Genomic DNA, 14,556 nt, shown 5'->3' with positions numbered 1-14,556 from the left:
AATTAATTAGTAAAAGATTAATATGTAGCAAGTCTATCTATAGTAGACCTTTTGACGAAAGCGAGTTTTGTCTAGGCTAGGGTATTTAAGATGACGACAATGGAACACCCCTACCTGGGAATCTACCTGTAAAGGTAATTTAGATAGATTTGATATATGCATGCAAATTAAAGTCAGTCCATTAAAGAGTTTAATGTGACTACTTGGATTTTTTTTTTTTTTAATTTCAAAGACAAAAGTTGTTTTTTAGCAAACTTTTTAAATGACTTAGATCATAATCAGTAGTCGGATTGTCTAGGTTAATAAACCCCCGGGTATAACATTCAATGGGAGGTGGGCATTTGATGCTTCATTTTCACCTCTCGCGTATCTCCCTCATAGTCCACACTGTGAGATCTACCCTCGAGCTCGAGGCATCTTTGACATGTCCCCCTAACAGATGGTGTTTGGGTAGGTCAATATCAAGGTGGATGGAGAGAGTGTTCATAGTAAGTGGGAACGGATGCGCGACAGCATATCCCTCGATCTCCCTCGTTGGATTGAATAAAGTTTCTACGCATCACCTCGTGGCACCCTGGGTGTGTCCCCCTATAGGATAGCTTTTTTGCGCGTTTCTTTATTTGATCTTCTGTAAGAGGATAAGGTTACTTAGTCTCTTGTCCTAATCTGTCTTTTCCCTACAATGAGTGCATTAGGGTGAGACTCTGGGGCCGAAAATAAGAGGTTACACTTACGGAGGATTGTTAAGGGTTAACTATTCTGGACCGAACAAATGGTGGTTATTAGGTTTAGTTCCAAGAGTTGGTTCTGCCTAATGGTTGAGAATGTCTTATCCCAATGAAGGGCCATCCAATCACCCTACTGATGACGTTTGTCCTACCTCACTGGGGTAACATTGCAAAATAGAAGTCTTTTCACTTAGGGTACTTGGAATTTGTTTTGCTAAAATTTAATTGGTTAATTAAAAAATGTGGTTTTTGAAAAGTCTTATAAAAGGTTTTTCGTTTTTTTTTCAACAATGGTTTTTTAATGGCATCAACCACTATCAATTTGTTTAATGTCGAAAAACTGAATGACCAAAACTATTCAAGTTGGAAACATATGCTCACGATGATACTCATCATCGAGGATCTGAAGTTTTTCCTTACGGAGGAATGTCCTCCTATTCCACCTCATGAAGCTACTCGAAATGTTCGGGCAGCATACGAGCGTTGGACATGGGCAAATGAGAAGGCCCGAGCCTATATTCTAGCCTATCTTAGTGACTGTCTCTTATACACATCTAGATGTGTATAAGAGACAGGCATACGAGCGTTGGACATGGGCAAATGAGAAGGCCCGAGCCTATATTCTGGCCAGTCTTAGTGATGTGTTGGCCAAGAAACATGAGTCCAAGGTCTCAGATCGTGAGATCATGGAATCCCTACGGGGAATGTTCGGACAGTCGTCTGAACAACTCAAGCATGAGGCTCTAAAACACATCTTCAGCTCCAAAATGGAGGAAGGCACCTCTGTTCGTGAACACATGCTGAATATGATGGTCCACTTTAATGTGGCGGAGATGAATGGGTCTAAAATCGATGAGTGTAGTCAGGTTAGCATTATCCTACATTCATTTCCGGAGAGCTTCCTTCACTTTGTTAGCAATACAGTTCTTAACAAAGTGGAATACTCTCTTACCACTCTTCTTAATGAGTTGCAGATTTACTAATCCTTGCTGAAAAGTAAGGAGAAAAAGGGAGGTGAGGCAAATGTTGTCTTGTCCTCTAAAAGGTTCTATCGAGGTTCGACCTCAGGAACAAAGTTTGCACCTTCAACTTTTAACTCTGGAAAAGGGAAGAAGAAGACGGGTGGTAAAGAGAAAGGGAATGCACCTACTAACCCGCCACCTGTCGCCCAAGAGAAGCATCCACCACCTGTTGAAAAAGGAAAATGTTTCCACTATAACCAGGACGGACACTGGAAAAGGAATTGTCCTCGTTATCTGAAGGAAAAGAAGGTTGCCAAAGCTAAGGCCAAGGCAGACAAAGGTAAATATGATTTACTTACATTAGAAACTTGTTTAGTGGAGAATGATGAATCTGCTTGGATAATAGATTCGGGCACCACTAATCATGTATGTTCTTCTTTTCAGAGGATTAGATTCTGACGACAGTTTGAGGCTGGTGAGATAACGTTGTGAGTAAGCACCAGGCACGTCGTCTCAGTTGTGGTAGTGGGAGCCATCCAGTTTACTTTACAGATTAAGTTTCTTATATTAAAAGATGTGTTTGTAATTCTTGAACTAAAAATGAATCTTATTTCTGTAAAGTGTCTGTTACAATACAACTACACTATTTCTTTTAAATGGAATAAAACGTTTATTCGTAAGGATGGTGTTGAAATTTGTACAGCTAAACTGAAAAACAACTTGTATGTGCTAAGAATTTTAGCCTTAAGTTCCCTTCATAACATAGAGAAGTTTAAATCTGTCATAACTCAATCAACGGGTTTCTCTAGAACCTCGTTGGACATGGTTCGTTCAATGAAGAGTTATGCTTCCTTACCGGACTCGTTTTGGGGTTTCGCAGTAGAGACTGCGGTATACATTCTCAATTGTGTTCCTTCTAAGAGTGTTGCAAGAACACCTCTGGAGTCGTGGAATGGGCGTAAAGCTAGTTTACGTCACTTTCGCATATGGGGTTGCCCAGCACATGTGCTTGAGGTAAATCCCAAGAAGTTGGAATTACGGTTGAGGTTAAGCCTCTTTATAGGCTACTCCAAAGGTACACGAGGAGGTTACTTTTATGATCCGTCCGAAGACAGGTGTTTGTTTCCATAAATGCTACTTTCTTGGAGGAGGATCATATCAGGGAGCACATTTCACGTAGTAAAGTCGTGTTAAGTGTGATTTCCAAAGAAACTACTGAAACTTCAATAAGAGTTGTTGAAGGACTTGATTCATTAATCAGAATTGTTGATGATAGTTCATCTAGTAGGTCGGTTCCCCCCCAAGAGTTGAGGGAACCTCGACATAGTGGGAGGGTTACGAACCCGCATGATCGCTATCTGGGTTTCACGGAAATCCTAGCTATGGTGACAGATGGCAACGTTGAGGATCTGTTGTCCTATAAAAAAGGCAATGGAGGATGTTGACTGGGATGAATAGGTCAAAGCCATGAATCTCAAGATGGAGTCGATGTAATTCAACTCGGTATGGGATCTTATAGATCAGCCTGATGGGGTAAGACCTATAGGTTTTAAATAGATCTACAAGCAAAAACGGAGTGCTGATGGGAAGGTACAAACCTTCAAGGCTCGATCTGTGGCAAAGGGTTATACCTAGATGGAGGGAGTCAACTATGAGGAGACTTTCTCACCCATTGTCATGTTAAAGTCGATCTGCATGATAGTGCATCGAGGTGACGTGATCGTCACGGAGATTTTCTCGGAGAAAAACATTGCTGATTCGTTTACGAAGGCTCTCATAGCTACAGTGTTTGAGGGTGACCTTTAGAGCATGGGTCTACAGGACCGCCTGCGGCTGGACTAGGGCAAATGGGAGATTTTGTTGCACTGGGTTTTTATGCCCTAGTTTATTGTTTTGTGCCTGTTTACTTGTATTCCCCACTTCGCTTTAGAACAAGTGGAAGATTGTTGGGGTTTATGTCCAGTAGTTTGTAAACAACTTTGTACGAACACTTGTGATGTATAATATAAATGATATTTACTTCACTACTTGACTTTGCACATTTAGATGTTTTTCAATTTACCACAAACCAATAAACTTAATATCCCTGGTTATCTATATATAACTTAAGCATGTATGTGGTGACATACAAGTGGATCATATCTTGAGTGATAACCAAAATGGTCTGTAGTATATGGATATAGGAGGAAAACCTTATTCTGGTAACGTTACAGATGCGGCCGGCTTTGTGGAATGGTCACAAGTGTTGTGACTTATCACAGATGGTCTGATCCTGATCATTCGTATAGGGGACATGCGAGTGGGGGTGTCCTATACAAAGAGTTTATATAAGACCTGACCACAAAGTGTTAACATCTCGTTATATAACACCGTTCATGACTAAGACATCACTTCACTAGGATGACCATAGGTAACATGACCTCAATCCTGAGTGAGTTGGGAATGTCTGCCATTGAGGGTAGTCCTTTGATTTGCATGGGTGTGAGTGGCTAGAACACCGACTCAAACCTACCATTTAAGGATTCGTCTGATTTGGGAGCTGGGAACTCAGCTACACAAGATGAAATTCACTCCTTCCACGAGGCAGGGGTAAGTAGATAGATAGCTCCCTTAAGGGCTGATTCCAGGGCTTGAACGATGTGGCACCACATACCTTCTCATGGCCCGAGAGGTGTTCACACATAGTAGGACTATGTTGTATTGTTCATTACAGGGATCAGTGGTACTTAAGATGGAAGATGTAATTACAGGGGCAAAACGATAAATTGACCTGTTGTAATTACGAGCATCTGTGAAGGGTCATCGTATTGATGATTGGTTATATCCAATGGACATAGAAATATATCTATGACAAGAAGAGTTCAACTGTCGTTCTTTAGTAGAATGCCTTGCAATTTACGGATGGTGGATATTGTGACTAAAGAGTTTAGTCAGCTATTCACATACCATTGGAGCTTCGAGCCATAGGTCCAAAAGGTCCCCTTGGTAGCTTGGATACAAGTGAAGAGTCAGTTTTTAGGTAAATTTGAAATGTTCAAATTGACAAGAGGGAGTTCGATTATATATGATATAATTGAACGAGCTAATTAAATATGATACAATTAACTTTGTGTATGAGATACATTAATTTGGAGGAAATTGGATATAAATATGATTTATATCTAGTAGAAGAAAATATTATAATTAATATATGATATTAATTATATGTTATGAATATGATAAAATCACATTCATTTGACGGTTATAAAGGAAATGGGAAGGTGCCTCTTCTGTTCTAAATAATGGATGAGTGCATTATAAATAGCAGACGGTGAGTTGATCTCGGTGTACGCAGACATTGTGAAAAGATAGTGTCATCGTTTAGAAAATCAGTGCCTATACGATAATGACTGCACGATCGCTTACATATACGATATTGCTAAGTTATCGCATATCGATTACACTGTCGCGTGCTATTATCTAAACGATCGTTTACCTTTTTCCTAAGCGATCGTTTAGTGCCCGATATTTACTAAACGATCATGTAGACGATCACTTAGTTTTTCTTACACGATTGTTTCGATCGTTTGGACGATCGCTCACCCTTTTTCCTGCACGATCATTTATCTTTTCCTATACGAACATTGAGACGATCGTTTACTTTTCCTACACGATCGTATACTTCACCTAAACGATCAAGCATCTTGTCTATGCGATAGACGATCGCATCTCCCACTTGCTTGATCGTTGGGTACGGTCTCTCTTCCTCCTTTCCTCTACCATATTCGAACAAAGCCAACACTTTGGATTCTCACTCCAAGAATACTGAGGGCTCTGAGTGGTGTTGTCTTCTCCGTTTCCTTCTGTCTGAGTGGTGATTATTCGAGGTAGACGGTTGGGCTTCAAACTTGCTGTGAACACTAGAAGAATTTTGGGCTTTAATGTCGGTTGACAACCGGCATTAAAGATAGTGTTATTAAAGCCCTTTAATGTCGGTTGCCTTTAATGTCGGTTTTAAACCGACATTAAAGGGCTTTAATAACACCATCTTTAATGTTGGTTGCAACCAACATTAAAGCCCTTTAATGTCGGTTTAATGTCGGTTGCAACTGAAGCCCAAGAATCAAATGAAGCCCTTTAAACCGACATTGAAGCCCAGAATCTGTTCGTTTTATCAATTGTTGTCCATTTTTTTAAATTCCGTTGCCAAATCTATTTTTTCAGTCAAAAGTATAACATAACACATCATCATTGAACGTTGTGGCTATGACATATTATTCATGTATGGATGGTAAATCTATTACATTTAATCCACAAATTCTGCTATAAAATTATAATTTAAAAGGCCGTACAATAATCAGGCCTTGAAAACACAAATTACAAGGAATACAAATATTATGAGTTTACAAACATTATGAGTTTACTATCCCTCTCCACTTGGTAAGTATGGATCCCTTCATAATTCTTCTTGAACAAACTCCCCCAGCTTCAACAGTGTCTAGTTATAGGCATCTTTGTCTTACCACTGTTGTTCAAAGGATCACAAACAATAAAGGTTTAAGACAAAGGATTGAAAGTGCAAATGCGATCATAATTCATATTCAACTAACTGTGTTTATTGGGAATGTGCATAAATGGCACATTCAAGGCAAAATTCTTGTAGTGAATGTGTTGGATCTAGAGTTTCCCAAGAAAAAGCATAAAGAGGTTGCAATACCAAATCTTTACTCCTTTGTTGCACCTGCAAAACAAGAAAACTCAATAGTTAAATAAATGAGAGAATCTTCTTTTTCAAGATCTTGAAGAAAAGAAGCTTGGTTACCTAGATATGAGATACGAAGACGATGGGAAATTTTTGGCACCATAACAATGCTATCACAATAAAACCAAAAATTTACCTTGAATCTGTTCAAAGAAACACACTCCCAAAAATATTTCACAGCCACTTGTTATCAACAGAACTATCAGAATTCCCAAAAAGTGAATATTCAAGAACACATACATCAATAAGCAAATTTAGCTCACAATGTATTTCAAATCTCAAAAGTTGTCACGAAAACTACCATAGTGCATGAATAACCCATAAACTACCATAGTGTAACTAACAAACTCAAGCACCTTGAATCAAATCTAAACTACAAATAAATAGTACCCATGAGTCATAAACGGGTGTTATATTCTAATCCAATATGGACCAAAGAGAAATAAGCATACTATAACTTCTCAAACAGGAATTTCCATATCATTAGAGTCACTTGAAAACACTTAGAAACTATTCTTAAAACTGCAAGCATTCAAAAATGAACTTACCAGGAATAATTTTTACGTGAATCTCTTATTGTTGCAATAAATCCATTTCCTCCCTACCCCTTCCAAACACCTAAAAAACACACAAACAACATTATGAAAAGTATAGGGTAGAACGAACCTGGCAGTGCGTGCGGCGAGACATGTGAACGACTACAATGCCTTCCATGTCTCTTCCAAAGGTGTCTTAAATATTGATGAAAAAACAACAAAAGATGACATTATTTTAGTAATCTTTCTTTCTCAGCTCATACATAAGAAGAAAAAATAGAAAATAGCCAATTTAAACATATTCTTCCAAGAAAAACAGATAGATCTCAAGAGTTGATACAATAGATGAGAGAATCTTCTTTTTCAAGATCTTGAAGAAGAGAAGCTTGATTACCTAGATATGAGATACGAAGACGATGAAAATTTTTTGGCATCATAACAATGCAAAACGAAAAATTTATCTTCAACTTGTTCAAAGAAACACACTCCCAAAAATATTTCACAACCACATGTTCTCAATAGAACTATCAGAATTCCCAAAAAATGAATATTCAAGAACACATACATCAATAAGAAAATTTACAGGAACCTCAGATAATAGACAAAGGATTTGTATTTTTACAGGAACCTCATCCTCATAGCTTAATAAGCCAACTAACTTATTTACAAACTCAGGCTCAGAGTTAAAGAAACTAACTAGATCATCAGCATCGCCACTTGATTGAACAAGAACAATGAAGGCATACAAGCGAATGTAGGTATACTACTGCCGAGCAGATAAAGAATGAAATGTTCTTGCAAATCGCATCCTTGTCAGAAGAGAAAATCGCAAGTTAGTTGGCACATCTCTTGGAAATGGAGGATCGGAGCCCAAAAAATTATTCTCAACCTGTAAATCCTTCCTTGTCTTTATATGCTTCTCAAAAAATGAATCGAAATGATTAAAGAGGTCAACCCAATGATGGAAATCTCCCAGCATATTAAAAATAAAATAAAATAAGTCATAAATATTCGGCATGGTAACTATAAAACAAAATGTCGATACAGTTTCAGAATCACCTTATCAAATTCCCAAATGAAACCTTCTAAAGGTTCTTCAATATCCTCAAGTGGAACAGATGTGACATTATTGATGAATTATCTAATTTTTGGAGGCTAAAAGAAGAAGAAAAAGAAGAAGAAGAAGAAGGGAGGGGAAATTTATGAGTTACAATTATTTTACAGAGTTAACAAACAAAAAATTGATCCAAAAACAATCAAACAGTATATATTAAAAACACGTTTAAAATAAATCAAAACAAGCAAGCAATACATAAAAGAAGATTAGAATTTAAACGCAAGGTAGACACACAAACAGCTAACTTACCTTAGTAAGCAACTAATAACAGCATAACCTGACTTCATTAATAGTGTTGAAATCAGTACTAGGCCAAAGGTTACAAATCAGTTGAAAGAACTTGCCATACAATTTCATAATAAGAATGAGCTTATATCCATAACAGACTATTGACATCTAAACCTTTAATATCAGAACTCTGACAATGCTCTTCAGATTAGTAATGAACGGAACTTACAAGGATTGGATTAATAGAATTTCACAATAAATCCCATGCTAAAATGTTTTGACTAGAAGTTTCATGATTTCTTCAATCAATTTTTAGAAAATGACGGTCAACATGGATTGGAAAACAAAACCGGTAGATACTTTATTCCGTAATTTTGAAGGCATAGACATTAATTCTCAATAGAGCCAATAGCTCCAATGATCATTGCCAAACAGTTATTAGACAGTAATATCCATCCAATCTCCTATAGACACAACTAATAAAATTTCAACAGTTGTTTCATGTCAATACATCGTAGCCATTCATAATATCTAGACTAGAAATGTTTGTCCTCTTTCCCCTTCCCTTCTCTTCTTGGGCCTCATAAATAAACCGACAACAAAAAGAGGAGATGTGATTATATGAATATAAATGATACCAACCGTTGTTTCATGTCGATGCATCCAATCTCTAGCCATGTTAAGTAGTAGACAAATAATGCGTACCAACTGTTTTATTCTCCAGAAAGCATTGCAGTGCAGTTACAAGTTCACGCTTATGCCCTTTGGCCAGAAGACCTACGCATCTGAAAAATGTGAACATAAATGATAAATAAGAAAGTAAGCTAGAGCTCTATTAGACTATTACAAACTACATATGGAACTGGAATGCACTTGTGCCGAGACACAGCAGCCAGTAGCTGCAGCACATAAACTCCAAGCCAATATCCAAACTGAAAATCCAATGAAGAATTCTCAACAGGGGGAACGCATCAAAACGTGTTACTTCAAAGATAAAGCTCTTATTACCTCAATGTCATTCTCAGTTCTTGGACCGTCATAGCCTCAATTCTCGACGGGTCATCCTTAAAACTTTGAATGTCCACTTTACAGTCATTTTCCTGTATGTAAAAGTTGAGTAAAAGCCCTAAATCCGAATAAAGAAGAGAAGCATAATAGGTAATTGAAATATACTCGAATAAAAACCATCTCACAACAGTCTCTTCCGAAATTTGTTACCAGACTTATATCTCTCCTTGTCCCGCCAGGCTCTGAATTTTGTGTGGATAAAGTTATAGAGGATTGATTCGATGCCATTACATTCCTTTGCACATTAGGTATCAATGTTGCAACTCTCAACCTACTCTGATTCACTGCAAGGCTAAGGGGAGTCCGGATAAGTCCAGATGAACAAGTAATAAAACCATATTCTAGTTAGGAGATGCAGAGAGCATTTCAGTCAAGAGTATGAGCTCACTCTTCCTAAGAATTTAACACTTGTTTTTCATATATGAAATGAGCAAAACTTTCATTCAAATTGAAGAGACTTGATTTACTTTTCCTTAACTTATGAACAAAGATGGATACAGCAAAATAAAAAAAGAGAAAAGAAATTTGGTGAAAGGGCAATCCTGGAGGGATGAAGGAAACTCCTAAACCCCAATTGCAAAACTGACTTCATTGACAAATATGAGATAGAAAAATAGTATGCAGAGGGATAAATGCGTTACGGTGAGACTTTGAGAGAAGAAAAACAAGATTTACAGAAGCAAAGATATGAAGTGGCAAAGACGAGCAGAGAGTGTGGAGATATATATATATATATGGGTAAACAACTCAAAAGGTAGGGTCACTTCAAGTGTGAGAATGAGAGGAAAAAGAAAATAGGGGGAGAGTGAAGAGGGAAATGAAAAAAATGGAGGGAAAATAGAAAGTGAGAGGATAAATTAAGCGGGTCTTTAATGTCAGTTAAGTACCCCTACAATGTCGGTTTAAAACTGACATTAAAGATCTGCTTTTTTTAAAAAAAAAATAAAAATAAAAGCGACATTATACATCCAATTTCACTTTTTCCAACCGACATTAAAGCATAAAATTCTTGTAGTGGAAGAAGAAATCTTCATCTGGTATGATTTTTTGATCTCTTTAGCATCATGAAAGTATGTTTGAATGTACATACGGTAATTCTGTCACAATGAATTGGAAAGATCCGCTTCCACTCGTAGGTACTCTTGATAACAGTTCCTTCATTGAGAGAAATAAAACTATAGGTTATATTGTATTTGATACAATATAATAACTATAGGTTATATGTTATATATGATATAACATATAGTTATATATATATATATAATTATTATTTGTTAAATTAAATTAGATTTAGATTAATTTTAAATTTCAAAATTAAAGGGAGGGAGTTACAACTTCCTCCCCTTAATTCTCTCTCAGTAAAAACGTGTAAGTGGGGAGTTCAGTTTTGGATTATCGATCTTCATCTTCTTCATAGAAGCCAACAGAGAAGGTCTCTATGACTTTTACACTCAAGGTTTTCTCTGGAGAAAAATTTCCTCTCATCCTCTCCTCCCTCTTCCCAAAATTTTAGTAGAGCTCACCACTCCTGCTTATTATCAAACCCTAATAGAGAATACAAAAGGTTATCTTGTGGTGGTGTCCATTTGGGTTGTCGTATTTTTGTTTGAGTTTCGAAGAGTTCGAGATCGAAATGAAGGATTTCGTGAAGACTTATTGGCTTGAAGGGTAAATTTCAATTCTTCCCTAATTCTTAATTCTTCTATGATAAGCATGCCTACAATTTTCTTGTTTAAATGCATAATTTTGTTCTGTAAATTTTTCATTCTGTGAAAAAAAAAATTGGGACGATCCTACTTTCGCTGCGGAACTTCATTGTTCCTTCATTCTTAACCTCCTTTGAGAACTCATCTTAGTACGTTGTGGTAGAGCAATTTGAACATATACTACACATCCAAAAATTCTCAGATGGAAAATATTTGGCTCATGGCCATAAGCTAATTGTAATGGCGAGTACTGATGATGAGATATTAGCCTAATGCGTACAAATGATGCTGTATGAAAAATAGCATGTCCCCATAGATGTAGGAAGTTTGGCTCTCATAATCAATGGTCTACTAATTAACTGCAAATGTTTTATGAATGATCCTGCTAAACCATATTGTGTATGATGATGTTCAACACTTATCCCAATTGACATACAATAATTATCAAAAGCTTGGGATGTAAAATCACCAACATTATCAAGACGAATGATCTTAATTGTATAATCAGGAAATTGTGCTCTTAACTTAATATTTGAGCAAGTAATCTTGCAAATGTAAGATTTCGACTTGATAATAAGCACACATGTGACCATATGTTTGATGTATCTATTAATACCATAAAATATCTAAATGGTCCACTTGGTGGGTTAACGGGTCTACATATATCACCATGAATTTGTTATGATTCAATCCCCACTTTAGATAGTGATGGTCTAATGATCAATTTTCCTTGAGAGCAAGTATCACATGGTAATTTATTAGATTGAAGAATCTTCTGGCTCTTCAATGGATGTCCATTTGAATTATCAATAATTCTCCTCATCATTGTAGATCCTAGATGACCCAATCGGACATGTCAAATTGTAAATATGTATGGATTCATGAACTTCAAGTTCATTGTTGCATATGTTTCAATTACTCATATATGAGTATAATATAATTTAGAAGATAAAGTAGACAACTTTTCCAGTATACGTTTTTCATTTGAGATAGTAAATATGATATATAGGTATTTCACATTATTCTTACTATCAGTCTTAATATGATAACCAATGCAATGTATATCTTTAAAACTAAGTAGATTTCTCTTTGATTGACTAGAGAACAATGCATTGAAGTTGTAAATTTTACTTCTCTAGGCAAAATAATTATTTGTTTTTCCAAAGCCTTCAATCAGATTTACAGAACCTGAGGTTGTATTGACTTTTGTTTCCAACATTGTCAGTTTGGAAAAATATTTTCTACTTGTGAGTATTGTATGTGTAGTTGCACTATCTGTTAGACATAGATCTTCTTTACTCATTTTTTGGTCACCAAACATATGAAAATGATCCAGGTTTTTTCATTAAAAGAAAATAATTACAATAAGAAAAACAACACCTGGAATATATGTAGGTTACCATTTACTAAAAAAAAAAACATGATGATTGATTAAAAAAAAAAAAAAAAACACTTAATGTTCCATCAACTATGTAAATCTTTTCTTTAGGAGATTCAAAGAAATTTGCTACATCCAAATTTGTCATATGGGATGGGTCAAAATATGTCATTTTCCTGGTATGCAAAATTTTCTTCCACATTTTTCTCTTTCTCTTTTAGGGAGGCTTGATAGAGATCAACTAAGTGTTTTGACGTACAACAAGTACGTGATCAATGCCTTGTCATTCCACATCGGAAGCATTTATTTTCAACACTTTTTGTACTCTTATCTTGTGGGGTTTTTCCTTTGTGATCATCATTTTTATGTGGTTCTTTTGAAATTTGAATGATTAGAATGACAACCACGAAAATAATAATTATTACTTCCGCTGCCAGGTTACAACCTCAACCACGATTATTATTAAAATTTCTAGCATTCACTTCAGGGAATGGTGTCATTCTGGTTGGTCGAGATTCATGATTTTTCATCACTAACTCATTATTTTGTTTAGCTACAAGAAACATGAAATTAGTTCAGAATATAATCTAAAACATTTCTCTCGATAGTGCTGCTGTATGAGCATATTCGAGACATGAAATGTAGAAAATGTTTTCTCTAACATATTAGCATCAGTAATTTTCTCTCCGCATAATTACAATTTGGAACTGATTTTAAATAATGTGGAATTGTAATCACTTCTTGATTTGAAATCTTGTAGCCTCAAGTGAATCCACTCATAACGAGCAGGAAGAATAACTATTTTTTTATGATCATACCTCTCTTTCAAATTTTTCCACAAGATACAGGGATATTTTATCGTAATATACTCCATTTTCAATCCCTCGTGGAGATGATGACGAAGGAAAATCATAGTTTTTTATTTGTCTTGACTGGATGTCATATTTTCTTCTTTAATAGTCTCTCTATGATTCATTGCATCTAGGTGAATTTCAACATCAAGCACCTACGAAAAATAATTATTTTCGTTAATATCAACGGTGACAAATTCTAATTTTGTGAGATTTTCTAGCGAGGAAAACAATAGAAGCTCATGCTGAAAGTGTTGTGAATTTGAAGAACACAATGAGAACACGAATGCCAATAAAATATAAAATTAAAATAAATAAATATAATATAAATATATGGAATAAATAAATATTAAAATAAATTAAACATAATATATATAAATATATAAAATAAAATAAATAACAAAAGTAAATAAAATAACAAATTATGAATTTCTCCACTTTCTCCAAACTTTTTGGAATTTGTCCAATGTGTGTATCTTCCAAAACCCACCAAATTCCACTATTCCAAAACCCACCAAAAACTCACCAAATGTCACTTTGAAAAATGAGACATGACACATGGTCAATGAACACTAAGCATGAGCATCTAATGGAGGAAAAATTAAAAGGATATTGTCCTTTTAGAAACTATTTAGAAAAATATTGTTGTTTTTTTTTTTTAATAAATCGAGGGTTCAAAATTTGACAAAGGTAGGTCGAATTTTAAACCCTCGACCTTGCCCCTTCACTTTTTCAGAAAGGTGAAACATTATTATTTTGAGAGAGAGAGCGAGATTTTGAGAGAAAAGGTAGGTCGAATTTTGAACCCTCGACCTTACCCCTTCGCTTTTTCAGAAAGGTGAAACAATATTATATTGAGAGAGAGAGCGAGATAACGAGATTTTGATAGAGAGCGGGAATACACTTCAACTTTTGGGTCATCCGTACAAATTTTTCTTTTTTTCTTTTTTAGTTATTACACATTCCACCTTCTTCTTTCTTTCTTTTTTTTTTTTTTAATTTTTCATTATATAAAAAAAAATTCTAAAAATATTTTAGAGCGAGATTTTGAGAGCAAGAGCGAGATTTTGAGCGAGAGCGAGAGCGAGATAGCAAGATTTTGATAGAGAGTGAGAGTACACTTCAATTTTTGGGTCATCCGTACAAATTTTTCTTTTTTTTCTTTTTTAATTATTACACGTTCCACCTTCTTCTTTCTTTCTTCCTTTCTTTTCTTTTTTTTTTTTTTAATTTTCCATTTT

General features: G+C 35.6%; 1 protein-coding gene across 8 annotated transcripts; it reads right to left on the bottom strand.

Annotated features, from left to right (window-relative positions):
* Positions 1-6,353: 6,353 nt before the first annotated feature.
* LOC120075330 lies at positions 6,354-10,070 on the bottom strand. Of its 8 annotated transcripts, none has more exons than XR_005481298.1 (4): positions 9,531-9,913; positions 9,321-9,412; positions 6,492-9,097; positions 6,354-6,410 (listed from the first exon to the last, which is right to left on the bottom strand). XR_005481298.1 is itself a non-coding variant. In XM_039028622.1 (4 exons), exons 1-4 carry the CDS (start codon positions 9,970-9,972, stop codon positions 8,992-8,994), a joined length of 435 nt encoding a protein of 144 aa, XP_038884550.1. In that variant the 5' UTR covers positions 9,973-10,067; the 3' UTR covers positions 6,383-8,991. The 8 variants fall into 8 exon arrangements, 4 of the variants coding, with proteins under 4 accessions (XP_038884550.1, XP_038884552.1, XP_038884551.1 ...); XR_005481300.1 differs by adding an exon at positions 10,022-10,070 and having other exon boundaries at positions 6,383-9,097; positions 9,531-9,672; XR_005481299.1 differs by having other exon boundaries at positions 6,383-7,856; positions 8,027-9,097.
* Positions 10,071-14,556: the final 4,486 nt, after the last annotated feature.

This window comes from Benincasa hispida, chromosome 4 (assembly GCF_009727055.1).
Source record: "Benincasa hispida cultivar B227 chromosome 4, ASM972705v1, whole genome shotgun sequence".
Classification (NCBI taxonomy): Eukaryota; Viridiplantae; Streptophyta; class Magnoliopsida; order Cucurbitales; family Cucurbitaceae; genus Benincasa; species Benincasa hispida.
This window is presented reverse-complemented; position numbering and strand designations above follow the sequence as displayed.

What these genes read in the sequence shown, in the direction of transcription:
- LOC120075330 (XM_039028622.1), bottom strand. Translation starts at nt 9,972, where the DNA reads ATGAAGTCAGTTTTGCAATTGGGGTTTAGGAGTTTCCTTCATCCCTCC. An exon ending in GTGAGATGGTTTTTATTCGA is followed by an intron (nt 9,413 to 9,485) that starts GTATATTTCAAT and finishes TTTTACATACAG; the next exon opens with GAAAATGACTGTAAAGTGGA. An exon ending in GAACTGAGAATGACATTGAG is followed by an intron (nt 9,098 to 9,320) that starts GTAATAAGAGCT and finishes CACATTTTTCAG; the next exon opens with ATGCGTAGGTCTTCTGGCCA.